At 36.2% G+C, this 25,991-nt stretch overlaps 1 protein-coding gene across 4 annotated transcripts; it reads left to right on the forward strand.

Moving 5' to 3' along the window:
- Positions 1–1,386: 1,386 nt before the first annotated feature.
- On the forward strand, positions 1,387–25,039 carry LOC139886625 (caffeoylshikimate esterase-like). Of its 4 annotated transcripts, XM_071870545.1 has the most exons (8): positions 1,387–1,519; positions 1,927–2,017; positions 2,849–2,881; positions 22,398–22,544; positions 22,625–22,755; positions 23,578–23,715; positions 23,800–23,898; positions 24,466–25,039. In XM_071870545.1, exons 1-8 carry the CDS (start codon positions 1,499–1,501, stop codon positions 24,853–24,855), a joined length of 1,050 nt encoding a protein of 349 aa, XP_071726646.1. In that variant the 5' UTR covers positions 1,387–1,498; the 3' UTR covers positions 24,856–25,039. The 4 variants fall into 4 exon arrangements, with proteins under 4 accessions (XP_071726646.1, XP_071726647.1, XP_071726649.1 ...); XM_071870546.1 differs by lacking the exon at positions 1,927–2,017 and having other exon boundaries at positions 1,414–1,519; XM_071870548.1 differs by lacking the exon at positions 1,927–2,017 and having other exon boundaries at positions 1,462–1,519; positions 22,398–22,533.
- The last annotated feature ends 952 nt before the right edge of the window (positions 25,040–25,991 follow it).

Consider the following 25,991-nt stretch of genomic DNA (forward strand, 5'->3'; position numbering starts at 1 on the left):
TCACAAACCAATACCATAAAAACCCTTAAACTAAATCAAAAAATCCAAATTACAAATCAAAATTAAACACAAACCCAGTAGCACACCCAAAGTTTTCGGTACTACTCTGGTTAACCCGATTATCCCTAAGTTGCAAATTCGATAAACTAGTACAAATACTTAAATCAGGTATAGTACTAGTAAATGCATTAGCGTGTAACCAAACTTGACTAACTTGAGTCATTGAAGAAATAACGTTTAACTTACCAGAAATTCCTTGTCCTTCCAACTGATTGTTCAACCGCAGGTTTCTGAACCTGGGACCCACCAAAAGTTTCCGGTAATGCTCCAATAAGGTTATTATATGCTAATGACATGTTATTATACCCAAATAAAGTGAGACTTGATAAAATCGGAATGTCACCGGAGATTGAATTGCGTTGTACGGCTAGGGTTTTGATATCGTAGGGTTCAATTATGTTGTACGGAGATTGATTTGCGTTGTACGACTTGGGTTTTGATGGCTTAGGGTTCAATTGCGTTGTACGGAGATTTAATTGCGTTGTAACGACAGGTTATTATACCCACTTACTGTAATCAGTTCTGGTCTATGATATGGCTTAGGGTTCAAGTTTTCGGCGAGTTTTGACATCATGACACCGTCGTCTCCGACGGCGAATGTGCTGAGAAGAATGAAGGTTAGACATAGGAGACGAAGGTGGCGGTGGTACGCCATTGCGGAAGTGGCGGTGTTGAGACAAAGAGGTGGTTTGTTTGTGTGTTTTGAATGTGTAATAAGTGTGTGTAATTGTAATAACATGTTATGTGTTTTAGAGAAGATATGTATAAACAACCACATTTGCGATTTGCAGCTGTAAAGGGTTATGAATTTAGGGTTATGATTTGGGATTATGAATATAGTTTTGGTGAAAAAAGTTGAAGATGGAAGTAAGTAAGAGAAATACATAAAGGGAGTGTTTGGGAGAATTATCGAAAATACCCTCACATGCTTCACACATGACAAGCTTTTAACAGAATTAATTAACAGTGTTAGTGAATTAGACTATCCTTGCTCCACTTGAAACCTAAGAGACTATCCACACTCAAGACTAATACTTTGGTTAACCATGCAATATGGTACAAATCACATTGACTATCCGCGCAATTATCTTTAAATAAACCGCGCAATTTTCTCTAAATAAAATTCAAATCTCTCTCTCCTATGTGGATATAAATGTAATTTAATTATTAATATTTATTTATATTTATATCTAATATTTATTATTTATACTCATGTTTCTATTATTATATCATTATTTATATTTATATTTATATTTTATTATATTTATTTATGGAAATATATTTATAGATAACAAAACAAGTTTGTATATGATCTACTAGTATAAAAAACCAGAGAACACACAACAGTCTTCCCTCAAAACCTCATTCATCCCCTCTCAAAATCCTTATATATTTATAATTTTTTTTTTTGCAACATATACGTGAAGAATTAATTAATATGGATGTTGAATACCAGGAGGTTTGTTTTCTCATTCTCATATACATTCTTCTTCATTTGATTTGTTTCTCCATTCAAATCAAACGTTCATTCTAGGGTCTTCAGAATTTGGCACAAAAATCAAATCTTTAGCAATTAGTTCCAAAACTTTGCAACTAAAAATAAAAAAACTGAAATTTAGTAATGGGTCCAATAATTTTTCATTAATGAAAGGTGGGTAGTAGTTTAATAAGTAACTTTACAGAACAAAGTCAAATGTTTCATCACTACCTTCATATATATTCTTTTTCAAGACTTATTTTAACAAAATCATAAAATTGATGGGTTTTTACTGATTTTCATCAAAGTTTGAAGCTTGATTAACAGGTCTTAAAATTGAAATTAAAGGATGAATCTTTAATTAGTTATGGGTTTGAGTGGAATTTCAGGAGTACATCAGGAATTCAAGAGGAGTTCAGCTTTTTACATGCAAATGGCTACCTTCTTCTCCACCCAAAGCTCTTGTTTTCCTCTGTCATGGTTTTCTCTCTCTCTCTCTCTCTCTCTCTCTCTCTCTCTCTCTCACTCTCTCTCTATCTATCTATCTATCTATCTCTATCTCTCTCTCTCTATATATATATATATATATATATATATATTTGGACAGCGAATAGGATCACCCGATGGAGACTAAACGACTCGTTGCGATCATCTCCCGTTTCGACTATGCCGATGCAGCGATAATAACCCCGCCCCCATCCCTGCCCGGGAGAAAACCTTGAAACCGATCCAAGGGCACGGTCAAGTAAAACTCCCCTCCTCTTTACCCCCAAACGATATGGGAAAGGTGCCATGAGTGAATATTTCATGGCAGTGATTAAATTGTGTTTTAAATATGTAGCCAATGTGGGTCGAACTCCTGACCTCCCCTAAAGGAGGCAGGCCACCAAACGCCGGACAACATCACAACTTCACATATATTAAACAAAGTTTATACTTCTATTACATTTTTACTTTTAATTAGTTTTCAGTTCACATCTAGACTTGATTAAAGTGATACTGAAATTCGTTTCGTTAAAGAAATTGCAAAAGTGTATACCGTAAAAATTTATGTAATAAAGTTTTCAGGTCATACTAACTTTCTTTTATTATGAAAACTTAAAAAAGGTATTCAAAATCAATAGTTCAATACTATTTTGCTTGTGAATACATGGATATTAAAAATTAAAAATAAAAAAGATATATTAAATGCCCACGTTAACTTTAAGATGATAATGACATGCATTCACATTACAAAATGCAAGTATACTTGATAACTTTAGCAAAAGTAAAAGATTAACTAGATAGTTATAATTAAGCTTGCTTTTGCAGGTTATGGTATGGAATGCAGCGACTTCATGAAAGGTAATTGAACTTTTTTTATTTCTTTAATTTTTTTCTTGGTAGTTTGTAAGGTCGTCACAACAATTTAAAGATCTTAGGCGAAAACAAAAATGAGTTCGTTAAAATTTTGTACTACGTATAAATAAAGAATACTTCAATTTATCTATTTATTTACTTACATTGTATTTAACTAGTAAAAACAAGGTATTTTAACTTTAATTGATAATTTTTTATTTGATTTAATTAAATATATGGAGAAAAATATTTACATATTCAAAATTTTGGATCATTCTAAATTTTTGAACCCTAAGCGATTGCTTATCTTGCCTATACTCGAAGACACCTCTAATTTATATTTTGCATCACTTTAGGTGTTCTTTATATAATACAAGTACTCCGTATGTATTAAGGTTTTTTCCCTTTTCTCGTGAACATGTCAAATACAGGTGAACTTTACAATTAATGCTTTTTAAATCACTATGAAAAAAAAAAAAAAAAAATCCAAAACCATAACCATCAAATATCAACCACTTGCAACGTGTCCGAGATCTTTTTTATTTTTTTTAGTTTGACGTAATTCATATTATTATAGTTATATACTCCTAACCTAAGAAAATTACTCCGTACTTATGAGTTATGAGTAATGTTTTATACGTTTAAAAGTTTAAACCTAAATTTGTAGTAGTTAGTAATAAGACTATTTTAGAAAACAATATTTTATTTTATTCAGAAATTAAATCACAATCCAGATGGCCCTCTTTTTCCTAATATTTTTTGTTTTTTTTTGTTTTTTTTGTTAATACTTTTTGTGAATAAACTTATCCTTGATCATTTATTAGACAACACACAGTTATTAATTTGAGATGCCGTGTTTAAGCAAACGATATGATTTTAATTAGTTGCTTTTTTTCCCTCTATTTTATTGGTTTGAAATCAAAGGTCAATTTACATCGAATGATATATGTTTTATCGTTGGAACCATTTAGTTCTTATTTACATAAACTAGTTAATATCAATAATTAATATTAATAATTTAATAATTATCTACTGAAAATTACGTAGTAGTATAATTCAATATTAATCAATCAATATTAATCAATATTTAGTAATAAATAATACGTAGTAATAGTTAAGAGAGAGAAAATAATTAATTAAAAGATAGAGACATAATTAATAATTAAGGTTTAATTGTAATTCTAAGCAATATACAGTTTAAATTTGTGATTTGAATTCAAATCAATAGTTTAGAATAGAATGAGACAAATATGATATTATCACGCAAGTCAACGGTGAAATTATGATCAAATTAACTATTTAAACAATTGAGATTAAATACGTTTATCTAGTTATCATTTTCTTTTTATATATACTTAGATTTGTAGATACATTAGATTGTTGTATTAAGAATTTAAGACTCTTTTTAATGGTGATGGGGTGATGGGGGTTTTTGTGGGGTATAGTGCTGTTGTCACAAAGGCAGTGTTGTAAAAGTCGGCCGATTTGACCGACGCGTCGGCCGATGCGTCGTTTTTTTGGGTTCTCCGTCCCTTTTTTTGAAAACGACTCAAAAGACTGTCAAAGCTAAAAGTTCGGTCAAAGTTGGTCAAAAACGGTCAAAATCAGTCAAATTTGCGTCAAGATGTGATATGTTTTAAAATTAGGGTTTGTTTTCATTTTTTGGGCCGCTCTTTTCTCTGTATCCTTACTGATTATGTACTCGGTAACATTAATTGAGCGTGAAGTTTGATTGTATTTAAATTCAAGTTCTTATTTAAGAAATTTATGGTACAGAATCAACTATTTTATACATATATAAATATATATTCCAGAAATTATTAATAAAGTCAACGTTGATCAACGACCGATGCGTCCCCGACTCGCGACTTTTACAACCTTGGACAAAGGTGATGGGAGTGATGGAGTTTGTAATGGTAGGCGTGATGGGGGTGTGATGAGGGTTATTGGTCCCACAATTTTATTTTATTTTTCATTTTTTGTTTGAGTTTATTATTTTAATTTGTATATTTAAACATAAATATAAGTAATAAAATTTTATAAAAACACACGTAAATTATTGAAATCAAACGGATACAATTTATAAAAGTCCTAAAAAAATAAAAATTACGATAATTAAAAATTCCTAATACAATTACCTTATTAATTTCCTAAAAATTAAAACACACATTAATAAAAAAAAGATAACAATTACTACTCGTCGCTGTCGCTTGAAACTTCGATATAGTCTATGTATTTTTTTGTCATCTTTTTCTTGAACCTCAAAGCTTTCTGCCTCTTAATCGGGTCCTTAATGTCATCAACGTTCAAGTTCCATAATTTCGCGACACAATCTATCGCCGATCGACGGCGTTCCTCCTCAACGATAGCCTGCAAACAAGTCTGTCGATCTTCCATTTCCACCTCCTTTCTTGCTTCTCACTTTTCAGACAACTCATCGAATCTCGAAGAGGCCGTACCTCGTGAAGAGTTTGTACCACGTGATGAAGTAGCCGCAGCAGACGAAACGGATTTTCTCGCAGCCTTTGATCGATCTCTTCCGATTGGACGTATAATAGCATCGTCGCCAAATAGCTGACCGAGGTTGTTTAAACGATCTTCTCCGAGAATAATTGTTTGGTTTTCGGCCACTTCATCATAATCATCATCATCATCATCATCGATTCCGAGTTGTACTACATTTTTTGTTGCTTTTTTCTTACCACTGATCAATCCATAATTAATGAGTTACTTAATTAAGGATTGAGTGCAATGAGATTAAGATGGAGGATGGAATGTTTGATGATTATTTTGGGCCCTGATGATCGTCTTTCACTTTTCAATCAAGTGATCAACCACTCCGACCCGGTCTTGATTGCTAATTAGCGTGATTCACCTTAACTCGATGTAAATCTTCCTTGGGCAAAGTTACAAGTGAAAATTACAAAGGTCTGGGCAAATGGCAGAGAATCAACAACCTATAAATGAGAGGCCAAGCTCCCAGTATTCGAAATATTCGCGGTCTGCGGATTGCTTAACTATCCGCGAAAACTTAGCGAAGTGATCCGCAGTCTTTTACCAGCGCGGAAATTGGTCCGCTATCTTTACTTTCAGCGAATGATCCAAGCCTTTTGAATATACTTCGCGTAACTTCTATTTTTAGTCTTTATTAAACAAAATATACATATACAATGATATGTATATGATCAAGTCCCCCCAGTTTATTATGATACATCTTGCGGAGTAAATGTGTCATGATAAACTCTAAAAATTCGCAGTTATCTTGACCATTATTCGCATTAAAACTTTTTCGCCTTGCCTTTATTACCGTTACAACAAATAAAGTTACCGTTTTTATCCGTTGGCGAAAATATTAGCGTTTAAATTATCACAACGGATACTTAACACAATTGATTAGCACCTTTATTTCCACTATATATATATATATATATATATATATATATATATATATATATATATATATATATATATATATATATATATATATATATATATATATATATATATATATATATATATATATATATATATATATCGGCATCTATAACTACTAATTTCCCACCCGTTACTCTGAAATACCTCGCAATTTAATCACATATTCATTCCGCCTTTGCAACTTTTTTCTTTCTCGTAATTCCTTTTCATTCAAAAATGAAGATGAACGAAGTTAACAGCAAAGTTAACCCGAAAACACTAATTACGAAGCTACTAACAAGCCCAGAGTCTAAATCGACAGCGTCATCTGGAATAGAAAAGCAATCTATTCCAGTCGTCGATTTGACTTCCAAATCTCCTCTCGCCAAACCAAGTTCCATCAAACGACCATACCAGACGCCACCACCATCGCAGAGTAAAAAGCCAAAACAACACGACACCACCCTTTATGATAATCCGATCGTATCAGATTATGAAGGGGATCGACAAATGGGTAAGTTATGAGCATTATTTCATAAATACGACATTCGCTGTGTTTATCTTTCCGCAGTTAATAATTTTTAAAAAATTGCTTTGCTTTGCAGGCGGTTCAGCCTTTGACCCAGTTTATCCCAGTCCAAACACTGTTGAGCAAATAACTGAGTTGTTCCGCACTCCACCCGACTCTTACGGGGTGAGAGTTGACGGTTTATCGGGATACACGTATGCTTCTTCTTCTGCGACACTAGATCATCGCCAACAGATGAAGATGGCAATCCCAAACGAGCTTCGCCGAGAGTTCTCGAAGCTTTCTGCACTTGATGCACATAACAGTTTTGTGCAGAATTTCTACATGTCCTTCAATTCTGCATATGACATGATCTGCGCCAAGAACAATTCTTCAATGTTCTTGAGGCTGAAAAAGCGAAGTATCATACTGAGAAGGCCAAAGCTGCAGACAGCGAAAAGCGCTGTGTTGACCTCTCTTATGAACTTACCGCATTTGACGATTTGAAACAACTAGTTTCCGCTGCAGCTGAAAAAGAAAACAACCTTCAAACATCTGTTAAATCACTAACAGAGGATGTTACAAAGCTGGCCGCAGAGCGAGACAACGCTCTAACTGCTAAAGCTTCTGCGGAGCTTGAGTTTACAAAACTTCGCCAACATTTACCAGAGTTGGCGAGAAAAATTCTCAACTCGCAACCTATTTCCACTCAATTTTCCACTTATGCGGCTGCGCTACAACTGCGCGAAAGAGTGGAATTCATGGATCAAATCGCTGCCTATTGCTCCCTACCAGAGCCACTACCATCTGCAATAGACGACCGTTTATGTTCCTTAGCAGATGCTCGAGATGCGTTTGCTACTGCAAAAGAGAACATAGCGGATATTCCAATTCCAAAAATTACGGCGATAAGCGAGCAGGATGATGCTACTGCAGATGACATCATCGCGCTTGATTTATCTACGTAATGATTGTATTGTAAAAATTAGCATGCAGCTATCTCTGCGTTGTTATTAATAAAATTTTCGCCTTTTCGCATATATTTGCAAGTACTTTTATTTATATAGCGCTTTTATCAATAATATTCATAACACGGACTTGTCCTTTGCAATTTTCAATTTTTATTATCGTGCACATAATAAGTATGTACTTTTGCGAAACAATCTGTATGCGTGTATATTTGTACGTTATGAATCTTCTAAGTCCGTCAAAACGATCCTTAGGTAATCAATTAGCATCGCGAAGCATCTAAGTATGGCAAAATCAAATACTTAGGATTTTAAATTCCTTTCGCAATAATTATTTTCTGCGTAAGTGGGCAATTTCATCACTTCGCCACTTATCCTTCGCGAAACATACCAAGAATATGAAACAGAAAAAAAACTATAGAGTATTTCATAAACTTTGAGTATTTCGCAAACAAACGTTTCGCATATTCTTACAAGTGTCTACCTTTTTTATACTCTTACAAGTGTGATCAAGACTTGCAAAAATTTAAAAATAAGAACACATAGAAAAATATTAAGTATAGGCCTTGCATCTTATTTCGCGCTTTATACGCATTATTGTATTGGCCTTCACATTATTTTCGCAATGTTATGCATAATATCGCTTTAATAAAGCAGCATGCCACGCATTAGGTAAAGTTCGCCCTTCGATATCTGCGAGCTTATATGAACCTGCTACATTGATTGCTACAACTTGATAAGGACCCTCCCAATTAGGTCCTAATTTGCCAAGTTTTTCTGCTCTACTTGCATAATTATTTCTCAACACTCATTCGCCCACATCAGAAGACAAAGCACACACTCTTTTGTTGTAATACTTGGCGATTTGTTGTTTATTATTTTCCTCTCTGATAGCGGCCATTAACCTTCGCTCTTCGATGAAATTCAAATTTTCGGCCAATGCATCATCGTTTGCTTCTTCCCCAAAGTTAGCGACTCTATGCGTTGGCACAAGAATTTCAGCGGGTATTACTGCCTCAGAGCCATACACCAAACTAAAGGGTGTTTCTCCCGTGCTCTTCTTGAAAGTAGTGCGATGTGCTCACAATACATTGGGCAATTCATCGACCCAACCAGTTTGCTTCTCGCATAACCTCTTTTTAATACCGCTTACAATGTCACGGTTGGTTACTTCACATAAGCCATTAGCCTGTGGATGCGCCACTGATGTAAACTTTTGAATTATATTTAAATCAGTGCACCATGTTTTAAAAGGATCTTTCGCTATTTGAGCACCATTATCGCTAACCAATTCGCGTGGAATACCAAATCTGTAAACAATATACTCCCATACAAAATTACGCACTTGCACTCCAGTGATAGTGCGAACCGCCTTAGCTTCAACCCATTTTGTGAAATAGTCAATTGCCACAATTAGGAATTTGACATTGCCAGGACCTGCGGGAAATGGTCCTACAATATCAATAGCCCACTTGTGAAATGGCCATGGCGAATTAATAGGGATCATGTCGTGCCTTGGCATCCGATTCTGCGGAGCATGCCTTTGACAACTTTTACAATGCTTAACAATCTTTGCAACATCGCGGTATAAGGATGGCCAAAAATAACCCATCCGCATAATTTTTGCCGCAATAGTTTTATAGCCTGAATGCAATGCGCAAGTACCGTTATGCACTTCATCAATTATCATTTCTGCTTCAATTAAGCCCACACATCGCATCATTGGACCACAATATGATTTACGATACAAAATGTCATTTTGAATGATGTACATTGGTGCTCGCTCTCTGACTAAATGAGCTTCGCGCTTATCATTGCGGATATATTGCAAGATTGGTTCCATCCAATTTGGCAGTTCTTCTACAACGGACGCCACCATTAATTCGCTATCTATTGATTTGCTTGGCAATTCCTCGACCCAAACTTGTTTTTGAAAGTGCGAAAACGTTAAAGCGGCCAACTTGCTCAAAGCATCCGCCTTCTTATTTTGGCTTCTTGGCACTTGTGCGAGTTCAAAATGCTCGAACCGCACTGCCAATTCTTTCAGCAACTGCAAATATTTCTGCACTGAGGAATCATGTGCCTCAAAAGAGCCATTAAACTGATTTGCTACTAACTGCGAATATGTAAATGCTCGCAACTTGGTGATGTCCATTTTCCGCGCAATATTTAAACCAGCAAGCAACGCTTCATATTCCGCTTCATTATTTGTCACATCAAAATTAAAACGTAACGCGTACGTATGCTCTTCACCACTTGGGCTTGCTAACACCAAACCCGCACCAGCGCCTTCTGAACATGAAGCTCCATCAGTAAATAAATCCCATGTTTCGCCAGTTACTGACTTTAATTCTGCTCGCTCATTAATCACCTCCAACTCCCCAGTCATTTCGGCGGGATAATCCGCTAAAACTTGGCCCTTTACAGCATTCCGCGGAAGGTAAGAAACTTGATAAGCGCCTAACTCTACTGCCCACAACGCGAGTCTACCAGATATCTCTGGTTTTGTTAAGACTTGCTTGACCGGCATGTTAGTTAACACGTGCACTGGGTGCCCTTGAAAATATCTTCTTAACCTTCGCGATGTTAATATGAGTGCATACACGAATTTTTCAATCGGCGCATAGTTTATTTCACTTCCCGTAAGAGCTTTACTGACAAAATACACATGTTTTTGTATTTTATCCCTATCCGCAAGTAGAACTGAGCCAAAAGCTTCATTTGCTACCGATATGTAAACGTAAAGAGTTTCGCCATCAATTGGCGCTGTTAACGTAGGCAAAGTTTTTAATAACTTCTTCATTTCCTGAAACGCGATTTCAGCTTCGCTTGTCCAAACAAAGCTTTTTGTTTCAAGCAACCTTTTAAAGTTTTGAAAAACGGTAATTGCCTTTCTGCGGCTTTAGACAAGAAACGCGTTAATGCGGCTAATTTTTCTGTCAAACTTTGCACTTCCTTGACCGTCTTTGGCGCCGTCATATTTTCAATAGCCGCAATTTTCTTTGGATTAGATTGAATACCTTGCTCAGTAACAAGGTATCCCAAAAACTTTCCTTCAGTTTCGCCAAAGCTACACTTTAGCGAGATAGTTATCCTTAGGGCACGCCTTATTTAAATCCTTAAAATCAATACACATTCTCCACGAGCCATCAGCCTTTTTTTTTTTTTTTTTTTTTATTACCAAAACTGGATTCGCAATCCATGACTGATATTGAACTTCGCGTAAAATTCCAGCGTTTACCAATTTTGTTACCTCTTCACACATCCACTTAGCGCGATTTGGAGCCATGCCTCTACGCTTCTGTACTACAGGTTTTAAAGCAGGATTGACATTAAGTCTGTGTTCCGCAATATGACGCTGAACACCAGTCATATCATTTTCACACCAAGCGAAAACATCCATGTATTGAACAAGTAACTGCACAATTTGTTTCTTGGTATCCGCACTAACATTGCATCCCACTTTAATTTTTTGATCGGGATATGTAGGATTAACCACTACCATGTTGTCTGCGGCATCAGCGGTTTCTTAAACTGCACCTTTTACATTAACAGCCGCGCAAATGGGCATGATGCTTGCTGAACTTATTGTCGCAACACCTTTATGCGTTGCGAATTTGATCATGCTATGAATGGTAGATGGAACAATTCGGAGTTTACCCAAGGCAACTCTGCCTAACAACATGTTATAGCGAGATGAAGTCCGCATAACATAGAAATCTAGCCGCGCTCGCCGCACTAAACTATCATCATTTTCATCAAAAAGCTCAACATCTAAAGGCAATACGCCCATAGGTAATGAAGATTTTCCCGCAAAACCAGTCAGCGAGGCTGCGGTTGATTGTAAATTTGCTCTAATACTCTCTAGCAGTTGAACAAAACATTGCTCATAAACAATGTCAACACTGCTGCCATTATCAACATGAACTTTCATGATTGTAATTCCAGTTTCCGCGACTTTGCACGATACTACAATCGGCATTTCGGAGAAATCATCGCTTTGCATTTTTGGAAAACTTATCGGCGCAGATTGCCAATTTTGATACATTTTTGCTGACTTTCGCCTTCTTCCCTTTTTTTGGGTATTTGCTTGCATAGCGGCAACAATGCCGTGATCATTTCCCTTATCGGTCATTGCTTCAACTGAACAAGTAATTAACCACAAATTATGAATGTATGCACCTGTGAATCATCAAATTAACACACGATCAGAATTAAACAAGCCAATTAATTGTTTGATAGCACAAAACAAAAAACTTCAAGTTTAATTTTAAAACGTGTCCTACGGATGGCGCCAATTGATCAATCCATAATTAATGAGTTACTTAATTAAGGATTGAGCGCAATGAGATTAAGATGGAGGATGGAATGTTTGATGATTATTTTGGGCCCTGATGATCGTCTTTCACTTTTCAATCAAGTGATCAACTACCCCGGCCCGATCTTGATTGCTAATTAGCGTGATTCACCTTAACTCGATGTAAATCTTCCTTGGGCAAAGTCACAAGTGAAAATTAGAAAGGTCTGGACAAATGGCAGAGAATCAACAACCTATAAATGAGAGGCCAAGCTCCCTATTTATAGTATTCGAAATATTCGCGGTCTGCGGATTGCTTAACTATCCGCGAAAACTTAGCGAAGTGACCCGCAGTCTTTTACCAGCGCGGAAATTGGTCCGCTATCTTTACTTTCAGCGAATGATCCAAGCCTTTTGAATATACTTCACGTAACTTCTATTTTTAGCCTTTATTAAACAAAATATACATATACAATGCTATGTGTATGATCAACCACTACCACTAATCGAAGGTGGAGAATACCACTTCGGCCTTTTCTTCAAAAATTCCCAAACATCCTTGTAAGCCCACGGCTCCGATGCCTGATTAACATATCTTTGCACCGATACGTTATATATGTCTTCCTCGTTGCGACCGCTACGCCTTGGGTTACGTTCTTCTTCATTATATATGTCCGTGAAATCTTTGCACGCCTTATCCAAATGACGCCATTTCCCACTTAATTGATCATCATTTCGACAATAACCAAAATCGTTATTGTTGTACTTATTTCGAACTCTAACCCAAAATGCGTCATGTTTTTTAGAGTTACCATGAACTCCGTCTTCCGAGCAATCAATCCAACACGTACCCAACCAAATTTCTTCTTGTGGAGTCCACAATTTTTTAATTTGTGGTTCTTTTGGAACGCCTTTTCCCTTTCGTTTATGACTAGGTCGAACGCGTACTTTTGGTTGGCTCGGCTCACCACGAATTTCTGCTACTTCTTCGGTATTTAAAGGAGTAAATGTCGGTTGTGATTGTTGCCATGATTGAGTATTTGGGAGTTGAAAAGGTATAACACCGGGTCGTGCAAAATTAGAAAATTGTTGATACGGGTTTGGAAATTGTTGTTGTTGATATGGATTTGGATATTGTTGTTGCTGTGGAATTTGTTGTTGTAATTGTTGTTGTAGAAATTGAGAAAATAGTAGCGGATTATTAAATTCATGTTGAAGATTTTGTGACGGGACGTTGCCAAATGGCCGATTACCCAGAACATTCTGAGGAGAATTTGAGCTCGATCCGGGCATATTAGGTGACCCGAAATTGTAGATGTTACCGGAACCGAACTCATTTTGATCGGGGTTTCGAGACATGGTTTTGAATTGGTAAATATAAATTATAAGAGTGTATAAAAATGAGAGAAATGAGTGTGTTTTGTGGTATAAAAATGGAATGAAATGAGGTGTATTTATAGAGTATATATAAATTATTTACATAAATTATTTAATTTTATTATTATTACCGTTTGAAAACGGCTATAAACACAAAAATCGAACCCCACAACTCGACCATTACTCCCCTCCTCCAATCAAATTCGTTTGAGGTCTGTTTCACGCCAGGTGATCGAGTCATCGCGCCGGAGGAAAATTGCCACCATCACGCCCCACTACGGCGCGATGGTGGCACGATGGGGTGATTTTTCATGCCACCACGCCGGGTTATTTGTAGTCTAAGGAGTACTATGTAATGCATTCATTAATTTTTGAAGTAAACTCATTATGTTCTCATTAATTTTGAAATCGGTGATAATATATCCATGACTTTATATTCATTAGATTATATTATCACCTATTTCAAAATTAATGAGAACATAATGAGTTTACTTCAAAAATTAGTGAATGCATTAAATAGTACTCCTTAATACAACAAACTAATGTATCTACAAATCTAAGTATATATAAAAAGAAAATGATAACTAGATAAACGTATTTAATCTCAATTGTTTAAATAGTTAATTTTATCATAATTTCAACGTATTTAATCTCAATTGTTTAAATAGTTAATTTGATCATAATTTAAGATGCTACTAATATTACAACATTTAAAGGACCTCACTTTTTAATTAGAAAGTTAATTAATTGCATCTTCATTAAGTTAAAGAAGAATAAATGGAGTTATGTATGGGTGGTTAAAGTAGGTGATCAAACAAGTATGTACAGACTAAAGAGTAATTGCTAGAGGTAGAAAATTATGTAAGAATAGCCCCACATATATTATTACACTTTTAGTGTGGTTACCAAACTCATCTATAATGTTTTCACCCACCAGGCCACCACATTATATTTTGTTCAATATTCTTGACTATGTAAACAAGTTCACTAGTAGTTGAATGTGTGTAAACTACTCATCTTCAATTTTATATCACAACAACAATAATTAATACTAACTCCATAACCTAGGTTGCTCCGAAACAATTCAATCGACTACGATGTTGAAAAAAGACATGAAACCTCGATTACATTAGGGTTTTGCCGGTCAATCAAAGCAGAATATAAATTAGGAACGGAGAACAAGAGATGATGGAATACAATTTATCGTTGTCTTAGTGTTTGTCTCTAGATCCGATATCGATTGGTGATCGAAAAATTGATAAGTCGATTGAGTTGCAAAGGGTTATGGTCACTCGAAGGCTTTAATACCTGTGGCGGTAGCTGAAGTTTTTTTTTTTTTTGAAAAGGGTAGCTGAAGATTTAAAGCGGTTGAGATCGAGCGTTGTGGATACACGTACAACTGCAAGATGATCAATTTTCGAATAAAGAAACAACTCATCCGATTTTAAAGTTAAGGTAACGATTTTGATGTTTAGACATCCATGCAAGATGATCATCTCAAATCACTACCACCTGTGTTTTTTATCCCGTTTTTTGGCGATTGCATATTTCATCTAAGGTTCGTTGTTTTTTATTTTTATTTTTTTCCCCGTTTCTTCATTGTTGTCGTTAATCGGTAGTAGATCTGGTGTCTTATTTATGTGGCGAGATTTTAAAAACTTGCGGGCTAGCAAAATGGTTTCCTTTTGTTGCACACAAACTGTTTGTTAAAATGCCTCAATGATCTCTAAACCTTTCATCTTCTCCGGCATCTAAATCTGTCTCCACCTTCATCCGATCAAACTGTAATCGATCTCTCTTTAATCTTGAATCATGTTTCCAATCCCCACTTCCCCTTTCACTCCATGTCACACCAGATCCAATCGTCCTCCTAGCACCTTCAGATACATTAACCTAAATAAATCCAAACACAAACAACCGCCTCCAAACCCTACGAATATACCTGCTAACGAAAGTGAAGAAGGAGTTTGGGTCCAGGTGGAAAGAAAACACAAATCGTCGCCTAACAAACAGCAATTTCGTGATCTCATCAAAAAATATGGTAATCCAGGTTTTAGATCTTCATCTCCTATTTTTAACAAACCTGCTTTTCATCACAATGGGCCTGCCACTTTTCCAAATAATATCCCCCTTCATCATTCGATTCACACGACCCATAACCCTACTATTTCCATAATGTTCTTTAATTTTCCTGAACATTGGAGATTCAATGATCTCCTGTTCTTTTTTAAGAGGTATGGGGAGGTAGCAGACCTATATATCCCTATCACGAAAACCTTGAGGAATGGAAAACGTTATGGCTTTGTACGTTATGCAAATGTTCTTGACATAGATTTCCTTCTCAAACGCCTCAACTCAATCAATCTCAATGGAAATTGGCTGAGAGCCTATCGTGCCCATGAAAGAAACCGTAGCCAAGATGGTAATAAACACCAAGAAAATACTCAGAAAAGATCTGTTCCTGTTACCAGACCCACCTCTACCCATACCCAACCCAAACCCACTTATGTGCCTAAAACCTCTACAAATGCACCTGCAACCGATAAAACTAATAGTGAAAACGTCCTTCCCAACAATGTACACTCTAATCCCACCTCTGAATCTTTACCTTGGAACAAACCGCGAACAATCACCCTGGAACCTGTTGAAGCCAACAAAAAAATCCTTCAGAATGCCATTATTGGTGAAATTATAGACATCGACCTCATTGAGGATTTTCCATCTTTATGTACCGCCGAAGGACTATCTAAGTTTAATATCAAATACCTCGGTGGCCTCGAAATTTGCCTAACCTTCGAAGATGGCATGACCGTTGACAATGTATTGAATGATGAAAATCATATTCTCAGAAGTTGGCTCAAGAATATACGTAGAGGTAATGGTAAATGTTTTAAAACAGCAAGGCTTTCTTGGTTGACTATCAAAGGCGTCCCCATCACCTGTTGGTCGGAAAAGAATTTTAGGAAAATTGCAGGTTGGTTCGGGTCTATTCACGATGTCCATAATTGTGATTTTAACGGTAATCAAAACCTTATAACCGGTAAGGTACTCGTCAAATTATGGGGCGATGCACTAATCAACACCACTGTCGAAGCTAAGGTTGATGATGGTAGCACCTACTACGTACAGGTAATTGAAGACGTGAAAGGTATTGTGGAAATTGAAATGGAGGAAAGTGATCCAAATTATAATACGTCTGATACCTCTAGCAATCATGATGATGAAATTGACTCCAATGATAATCTTTCTGCAAAAGTCGATGAAGAAGTTGAGGATTGGCCACCGGAACCTACCAACCCCGCCTATGATTTGGATAGTCCAAAAGTTTTTGCCTCATCAGCTAGCTTTAATGACGACATTAATTGCAATGGGTCTAGTAACGATGGCCTTGACAACCCACAAGTCCATGACGATTCACATTCTGTAAACGAAAACCCTAAAAATTTCTCATCTACCGAGAAATGCATGGATACCGACGCACCTTCTTCCACCAATTCGATAGATGATACTCTTAACCCAAGTCCAATAACCGTTAACTCTTCACCCATTAGTCCTCAAACTCACTCCCCCCAAGCCCACCCCCTTACGGATACCTCTACCCCTGATGGTGAAAATTGCCCTGACAACCGAAGCCCACTTGAGCAATTGGGCCTGGCGAATAATTGCTTCAATATCAATAATAAAAATTCAAGCCCGATCATCAGTGATATTCCGATACCCTCCATATCTGTCCAAGACATTCACCTTAATGCCACTTCTGGTGTCATTTTCAAGGCGGTAAATAACATTCCCAATAAAAAAAGGAAAACATCCTCAAATGAGTCAGTGTGGACCAATATTCGAAGATGGAACACAACTTCCAGAATCCTAAAAGCTAAGTCTCAAGCAAGAAACCCGAATCGGAAAAGACTGAAATTTAAATCTTGCTCATCCTTGTCTTCGTCAGTCAGTAAAGGTAATAGCTCTCACTCGCTTTCTGAAAGTTCGATGCATTGTGAGGACATTGGTAAACTTCTCGGGCTAACAAGAAAATCTGTTCAATCTACATGTTGAGGTACTTTCTGTACTCTTCCTTTTTTGTCGAGATTTTTTTAAACCGTTTAATAATGAAGATTTTATCACTAAATATTAGAGGCTTAGGTCTAGATGACAAAAACAAATTCAATTGGTTCAAACGTGTGTGTTTCCTTCAAAACCCTAATGTCATTGCTCTTCAGGAAACTAAAGCCGATAGGATTTCAGAACGTTGGGTGGAATCGGTTTGGGGTAACAACAACTATAAATACGCTTTCAAAAAATCAAAAGGTAATTCGGGCGGGATTATCACGATTTGGGACCCAAATATTTTTATTACTAACCGTGTTGTTGAGCGTGACTCCTTTATTGCGATAAAAGGATTTTGGAAAGATGTAGGTACGGAACTCATTCTCGTGAACACATATGGGCCTCAAACCGATCCGGAAAAAAAGAAAATGTGGAACGATCTTAATGATATTTTGAATTATGACGGTGCAATGTGGGCCATTTTTGGTGATTTCAATGAAGTCAGATTCTCCTCTGAAAGAAAGAACACGGAATTTTGTGAAAGAAGAGCAAAACTTTTCAACGATTTTATTAAAGATAACTCCTTGCTTGACTTGCCACTGGGAGGAAGAACTTATACTCGAATTAGTGATAACGGAAGAAAATTCAGCAAACTTGATAGATTTCTTGTTTCTGAAAATCTCTTATCTCAATGGCCGAATATTAATGTTTTGGTTTTGGATAAAAAGCATACGGATCATTGCCCTCTTATTTTACAAGATGGTAATGCTGATTTTGGTCCTAAACCGGTTAAGGTTTTTGATGAATGGTTAAATCATGAAGAATCCTACGACATCATCAAATCTACTTGGGAGAAAACCGTCAACAGTACTAAACCTGACTGCATTTTTCGTGATAAACTCAAGTTAGTCAAACAAGAACTTCGAAAATGGTATTCTACCTCACATGGAAAATTGAAAACTGAAATAGAGGAATTGTCCCGTGTCGTGAATGATTGGGAAAGGAAAGCCGAGTTAACCGACCTTAGCGTGGATGATTACACCAAATGGATGAAAGACAAGGAATCTCTTCTTAGTAAAGATAAGTCTCATGTTGAAATGCTCAAACAAAAGTCTAGATTTAAGTGGGCTTTAGAAGGGGATGAGAACAGTAAATTCTTTCACTCCTACATACGCCGAAGAAATCAGAAAAATAATATTCATGGCATCAACATCGGTGGGGTATGGAATTCTAACCCGTTACTTATAAAAAATGAAGCTTTTAATTTTTTTCAGGGTCTCTTCAAGAAAAACACCTCGGATGCTTGGATGTTAAATAGTTGGGAAGGGCCAAAAATTGACCCTGCTTCTACCGTAGCTTTAGAATCTATGTTCAGTGAATCAGAAGTATTAGATGCGATCAAAGGTTGTGGTAGAAACAAAGCACCGGGCCCGGACGGTTTTAACATAGCGTTTTACATCAAATTCTGGGGCATAATCAAAGGTGACCTCCTTAATGCTATAAACGGATTCTGGGATTCGGGAACCATTTCTAATGGATGCAACGCCTCCTTCATCACACTTATCCCAAAGGTCAATGATCCTCTCAACTTTTCTAATTATAGACCTATTAGTCTCATCGGTAGTTATTATAAAATTCTTTCAAAATTACTTGCAAACCGAATCAGGAAAATTATCCCGAGACTAATAGGTGATGAACAAAGTGCATTTATTTCTAATAGATACATTCTTGATGGAGTTTTAATCACACTTGAGTCCATTGATGACCTCAAATCCACAAAACAAAAAAGTTTTATTTTTAAAGTTGACTTTGAAAAGGCTTTCGATTGTTTAGATTGGGATTTCCTTAGTTCAATTATGAATGCAATGGGTTTCGGGGCTAAATGGGTCAAATGGATTATGTCTTGCCTCAACTCGACATCGATCTCGGTCTTAATTAATGGTTCTCCCACCGACCAATTCTTCCCTAAAAGGGGTGTAAGACAAGGAGATCCATTATCTCCCTTTCTTTTCATCCTAGCCGGGGAAGGTTTAAACCAATTTTTAAAACTTGCAACAAACAAAAAATTCATTAATGGTGTTGAGATTGGTAGCGATAAGGTTGTTGTGTCGCATCTTCAATATGCGGATGACACCATTATTTTTGGGAAATGGAACAAATCTGAGGTTAGAAATATTTTGAAAATACTTAAGTGTTTTGAGGAGCTTTCCGGTCTTAAAATTAATCTTAATAAAAGCAGTGTTTATGGTATTGGAACCTCTAACTCCGAACTAAAAAGCTTGGCTACTTGGTTTTGTTGTAAAGAAGGTTCGTTTCCATTTAATTATCTTGGACTTCCAATCGGGGCAAACCTAAACTCACATAATAATTGGTCCCCCATTTTTGAAAAATTTAAAAAACGACTCTCGGATTGGAAAGCAAAAACCATTTCTTACGGTGGTAGACTCACTCTCATTAAAGCGGTCCTAACAAGCCTACCTCTATATTACTTCTCACTTTTTAAAGCACCGGTAAGTGTAATCAAAGAACTTGAAGGTCTTCGCCGTGATTTTTTTTGGGGGGGTTCTCATGATGAAAAGAAAATGGCTTGGGTTAAATGGGACCAAATCATTTTACCTTATGAATTCGGTGGCCTAAATGTGTGCTCTTTAAAATTTAAAAATCTTTCTCTCCTCGCCAAATGGTGGTGGAGATTTCTTTCGGGTGACAATGTTTTGTGGATTCGTATTATTAAAAGCATTTATGGTAACGGGGGGGGTTTGGGTTTCACTTCTCCTTTACCCGACAGCAAAATGAAAAAACTATCGGGTCGTACGTGGTTTAACATTATCAAAATTGAAAACACCCTAACCAAGTTAGGGTGTAATCTTTCTAATGCGTTTGTTAAAGATGTAGGTAAAGGTGCCGATACGAGATTCTGGCTAGATAAATGGCTTGGCGACGTTCCTCTTAAAGACGCTTTCCCTCGACTTTTTAGGATTGAATCTTCCAAAGACGTCCTGATTCCATATCGGATTCATTTCTCTGATTCTTCGCTAGATTTCACTTGGGCTTGGAACATTGAGCCTAGATGGAGGACGGCGGATGAATTAGATAGACTTATTGCCGAAATCAGATGCCATCATTTCTCGAATAGCACTTCTTCTTCTTGGTCCTGGAAACACAACGGTAACGGAGTGTTCACTACCTGCTCGATCGTTCAGTTGCTTAACATCGTAGCAGCTGGAAATCTCTTCACCTCTATGCTGCCCCCCCAACCTACCGATATCAACCCTTTTATCCCGCAAAAGATTGGCATCTTTATTTGGAGAATGAAACAAGACAAACTCCCGGTTAGGGCTGCCCTCGATAAAAAGGGTATTGATCTTCACTCTCTAAGATGCCCGGTTTGTGACGACGATATTGAGACTTTGCAGCACACGCTAATTTCTTGCTCCTTCGCCAAAGACATTTGGGAAAGAATCCGAAAATGGTGGAAATTCGATCTTTTAATTTTTTCCAACACTTCAGAAATAGCTAAAAGCACTTCTCCTTTTATTTCCTCGAATCTTGGTTTCACAATTTGGCAAGCCGTGGTTTGGGTCACTGCTTATCATATTTGGACTCATAGAAATTCCCGCACCTTTGGTAATTCTCACCTCAGCCCCCCAAATATTATCGCGGATATCCAAAGTAAATGCTTCGAGTGGATAAATTGTCGCTGGAAAAAAGGATCGTTGAATTGGCTAACATGGATTACGAATCCCAAACTTTTCGATGCCTCGAATTCTCGAGTAGGTGTTGGTTAACGTAGGTTTTTTATGCCGGATTCCGCCGAATTATTATTTAGTGGGGTCTAAGTGGTGCTAGGCTCGATTGCTTTGTCGCTGCTTGATCAGCACTGTTTTTCGAGTCTAGTCCGGCTTGTCTTTTCAAGTTGATCCTCCTAAGTAGTGACCGGTGGATGAAGGCTTTTTCCTACCATCATTTTAACCAACCCTATTGTCCATTTCTTCGTGTTAATCTTTAGTTTTTAGCATACCTTTTCGAGTTTACATGTAGATATTTACGTCTTATTCGATTGTAATTATGTCCCCTGGACATCCCGATTGTACTCTTTTCTTTATTTTAATAATATTGTTTGGCTTTTCAAAAAAAAATTAATACTAACATTAATATTAAAAATACTATTAATAATAATATTGAAAATGAAAATAATACTCATTCCGTCCCAGAAAAATGTCATGCATGATTTCTTATTTGATTTAAGATAGGTACGAAAAATATCAAATTACCCTTATATTTAAGGTAAGTGAAGTGTATTGAATTAATTTAAAATATGGATTATTTAGAGTAATAGATGAGAGTAAATTTGAGAGTTAAATGATATTGAGTAACTAATACTTAAATTTATTTAATATAATTCAACAATTATTTTCAAAGATATAAATAATAAAGTTTACACTTGTTTTGGAACAACAGGGAGCAATGCTTTTAGCTTATAATAGCAAGTAGTGTTATTCAATAGCTTTGGAAAGTCCATATGCAAGTGAAAACCATATCATAAACTTAGTTAAACACTTTGCTTCTAAATATGGCTTTTTTAAAGAAAATTTTAATATAATTTAATTTAGTTCCAAGATTCAAGACATACAGAGTATCTTGAACCCCGACATCTTTGTAACTCACACTTGTCGTACCCAAAATTGCCACGAATTCTCATACATCATTTATCTTGGAAGAAATTGTCTAATTTACACATATATTTTTTGTAATCTAATGCAATATAATTAATGTAATATGTACTATTAATAAGTGAGGAATGCTATTAATGAAATAAGTTCACAGATAAGTTAAGGGGCACATAAGGTGTATCAAACTATTAAGACTTAAGAGATTCATTAATTTGATGATTTGGTTATACAATATATCTAGGTTGTGGCACAAAGCTCGCGAGCTATGGATATGCGGTGTTTGGTATAGACTATGAAGGGCATGGGCGATCGATGGGTGCACGTTGTTACATCAAGAAATTTGATCATATTGTTAATGATTGCTCCAATTACTTCAAGTACATTTCTGGTAATCTTTTATCATCACAATACTAAATGCTCACGAAATGGACCACATATAACTTAATGCAAGTCTTGAACCATGATCAGGTCAAGAAGAGTATATGAACAAGAGACGGTTCTTGTATGGTGAGTCTATGGGTGGTGCAGTCTCTCTTCTTATACATAGAAAAGACCCAAGTTTTTGGCATGGTGCCATTTTAGTCGCTCCCATGTGTAAGGTAAACCATATATAGTAGTAATGTCAAAATATAATAAAGGTTGTGTTTGATTATCATGTTAATGTCGTTCAGTATCAAGTTCAACCATAACATCCGAATCATTTAAATTTTGAACCAGACAACATTTTGATCATTTTGTTTTATCAAACGCAGTCTAAGAAAAAAAATTATAATTTCCTTTGAGCATCAACTGAAATAACTGTTGGGTGCAACTGTATCTATTGGCTTTAGAGGTGTTAAGTCACGTCTACACCGTTTGGTTTGGGTTATGAATTATCCGTAACGATATGATTGCTAAGCGAAAAGCTTGGAAAGAAATGCATGGAACATGTTAAAAGTAGAGGAAAATGTATTCTGCATTTTTTAAGAAAGATGTCGCATTATTAATCACTATTTTTATCTTAAAAGGCAAACCTACAACATTAACTTACAACAATCACGAATATTTAGATCTCACTGACTCAAGTGAGGCTTGAACTCACAACCTCTTCAGCAACTCACAACCTGAAGGGTCTTCTCATACCGCTAGACTATTAGCCCTACAATAACATATATTTTGTAGTTATAATTAGCACATTTATCGTTTCTGAAGTTCTTGAGACGAGGGAAAAGTGTTTATGGGTCAACCCAACCAATTTAAACATGAGTGGTGCTAAAAGGGTGTATGCTTTGACCACAACTTGTTTTGATTTGTTACCCAACCCGCCCATTTCGCCACCTTTAACTAACCATTGTGTAGATCTAACACTACTTTCTAACTCAAGTTCTTGACACATAGTTGCTCCAAAGTTTAAGTTATTCAACCTTTTAATGTTGCAACAGATATCTGAGAAGGTGAAGCCTCATCCAATGGTAATAACCATGCTAACACAGGTGGAAGATGTGATACCTAGATGGAAGATTGTGCCTGCAAAAGATGTTATAGATGCGGCATTTAAGGACCCAATCAAACGAGAAGAAGTAAGATCGTTTCATCTTGCAAATTTGTTGTTAAACAAGGGTCATGGATATGTAATTTTTTCCATGGTTTGAACCTGTGTGCAGATACGTTCAAACAAGTTAATATATCAACAAAAACCAAGGCTTAAAACGGCTCTTGAAATGCTTAGGACCAGCATGGGTCTTGAGGATAACTTAAACAAGGTTAATTTATATTTAATTACTTCCCTTCTTGAGTCGATTTTATTATTTTACTTTCCTTATGCAAGAATTCGTCGACCATAACAAGAACTAAAGTCTTGTTGGCAATGGCGAATCCAGGATCAAAATTTAAAGGGGCCCCGATTTTTTTTTTTCAAAACTAATTATATTTGAAGGGTACTTTAGAGAATGTTTAACTCTAGAAAACTATTAATTCCAAAAATATAGGGTCTTATAGTTAAATTTAGTGGTGTCACGTGGCCCCACCCGTTACTACATACGATCTCCCTTGCTTGTTGGCGGTGGGCGATCTTAAAGATGCCAAAAAGCATACAAAAAGAGCAAATATTTTACAAAGTTATTTTTGCTGATGTATTCTTTCATGCTTTACTAGTAAGGATATTTCAAAAACTCTGTTTTTCATATTGCACATACTGAGCCCATATGGGTCACAACTGTTTATGTTTTTTTCGGGCAAAAGCCTGGATCTTTTCAAATAATGAGCCGGGCCCGGGTTGTTAAAATGTGTTATGGGCCACTCATATTAAAAAGTTAGTGATTTATGGGCAGGTAACATTGCCATTTTTCGTGCTACATGGAGAAGCAGATACAGTAACAGATCCAGAAGTGAGTCGGGCTTTATACGATCAAGCAAGCAGCAAAGACAAGACCATAAAGCTCTACCCTGGTATGTGGCACGGGTTAACTTCCGGTGAGCCTGATCACAACATTGACATTGTATTTGGCGACATAATTTCGTGGCTCGATAAACGATCCGATGATGATTATGTTATTGACATGAGATATGAGGACAATGTTGATAGTGTTGTCCATGATGATGCTGAGGTGGCGTCCCCTGTGGTAGAAATGAGTGAAAGTAAGCAACGGCGGAATAGGACTCCTGGCAGTTATCTTTGTGGGTGGAAGGGACGGCGGATGCACCATCACTCCGCCATGTAGCCACCGCACTTGAAATGTATTTGTCATTTGGTCTACATGAACTGCAGTATATGATTTATTTACTATGTAGCACAATGTAATGGAACATATACTTGTGAATTTTGTGCTTCATAAGTCATATTCTCACACATCCTACACAGTTGCTATATAACTATACAGATATAAATATACAATATATATTTCTGAACCACTAAATTGTGAATTTATAATTATAATCTGGAACCAGGATCATATATGGGGCATAAGGCTATATTATTGAACCAAGGGCGAATCTAGTAGTTACTCTGAAGGGTTCCGTGACACCACTAGTTTTGAAACTTTTTTTACAAAATATGATTCGAAATTGCATAGGACACCACTAAATAAAATTGTAGGACCTCATATATTTTTAAATTTTATAATCCTACAATTTCAACCAAAATGGACCATTAAGATATTTGTAATTAGCCCACTTAATTTAATTTTATAGTTAAGCTGAAATGCCCCGTTCATATCGATTATAAACATTACATAATAATTGATTTCATTGCGAGGTATTTGACCTCTATATGATACATTTTACAAATATTGCATTCGTTTTTAAAAGACAAACTTTCATTACATCGAAAGTTGACAGGCGTGCATACCATTTCCTAATATATCAAACTATCAATGACTTAATAATAATCTTGTTGAACTCAACGAATCGAATGCAACGTCTTTTGAAATATGCCATGAATGACTCCAAGTAATATCTCTAAAATGAGCAAATGCACAGCGGAAGATTTCTTTCAAACATGAGAATAAACATTCTTTCAAAAGTCAACCAAAAGGTTGGTGAGTTCATTAGTTTATCATAAACAATCATTTCCATTAATTTAATAGACCACAAGATTTTCATTTTCATTTCTCATAAACATCATGCATCTGCATAAAAATCATTCATATGGATTGAACCCCTGGTAACCGACATTAACAAAATGCATCTAGAATATCCCCAAAACAGAACCACTCGTCTGTAGAGAAAAATCGAAGTACTAAAGCAGTTCAAAATCTCTGACTGGGACGTGTCAAAGCCCGTAGATCTACCTTTAGGATTCGCGCCAATTAGTGGCAATTATAATAAACATTAATTCATGGGCTACCAAGTTCAACAA

The sequence above is a fragment of the Rutidosis leptorrhynchoides genome, chromosome 1, assembly GCF_046630445.1.
Source record: "Rutidosis leptorrhynchoides isolate AG116_Rl617_1_P2 chromosome 1, CSIRO_AGI_Rlap_v1, whole genome shotgun sequence".
Lineage (NCBI taxonomy): Eukaryota > Viridiplantae > Streptophyta > Magnoliopsida > Asterales > Asteraceae > Rutidosis > Rutidosis leptorrhynchoides.

What these genes read in the sequence shown, in the direction of transcription:
- LOC139886625 (XM_071870545.1), top strand. Translation starts at nt 1,499, where the DNA reads ATGGATGTTGAATACCAGGAG. An exon ending in TGGATGTTGAATACCAGGAG is followed by an intron (nt 1,520 to 1,926) that starts GTTTGTTTTCTC and finishes GTGGAATTTCAG; the next exon opens with GAGTACATCAGGAATTCAAG. An exon ending in TAGTCGCTCCCATGTGTAAG is followed by an intron (nt 22,756 to 23,577) that starts GTAAACCATATA and finishes ATGTTGCAACAG; the next exon opens with ATATCTGAGAAGGTGAAGCC.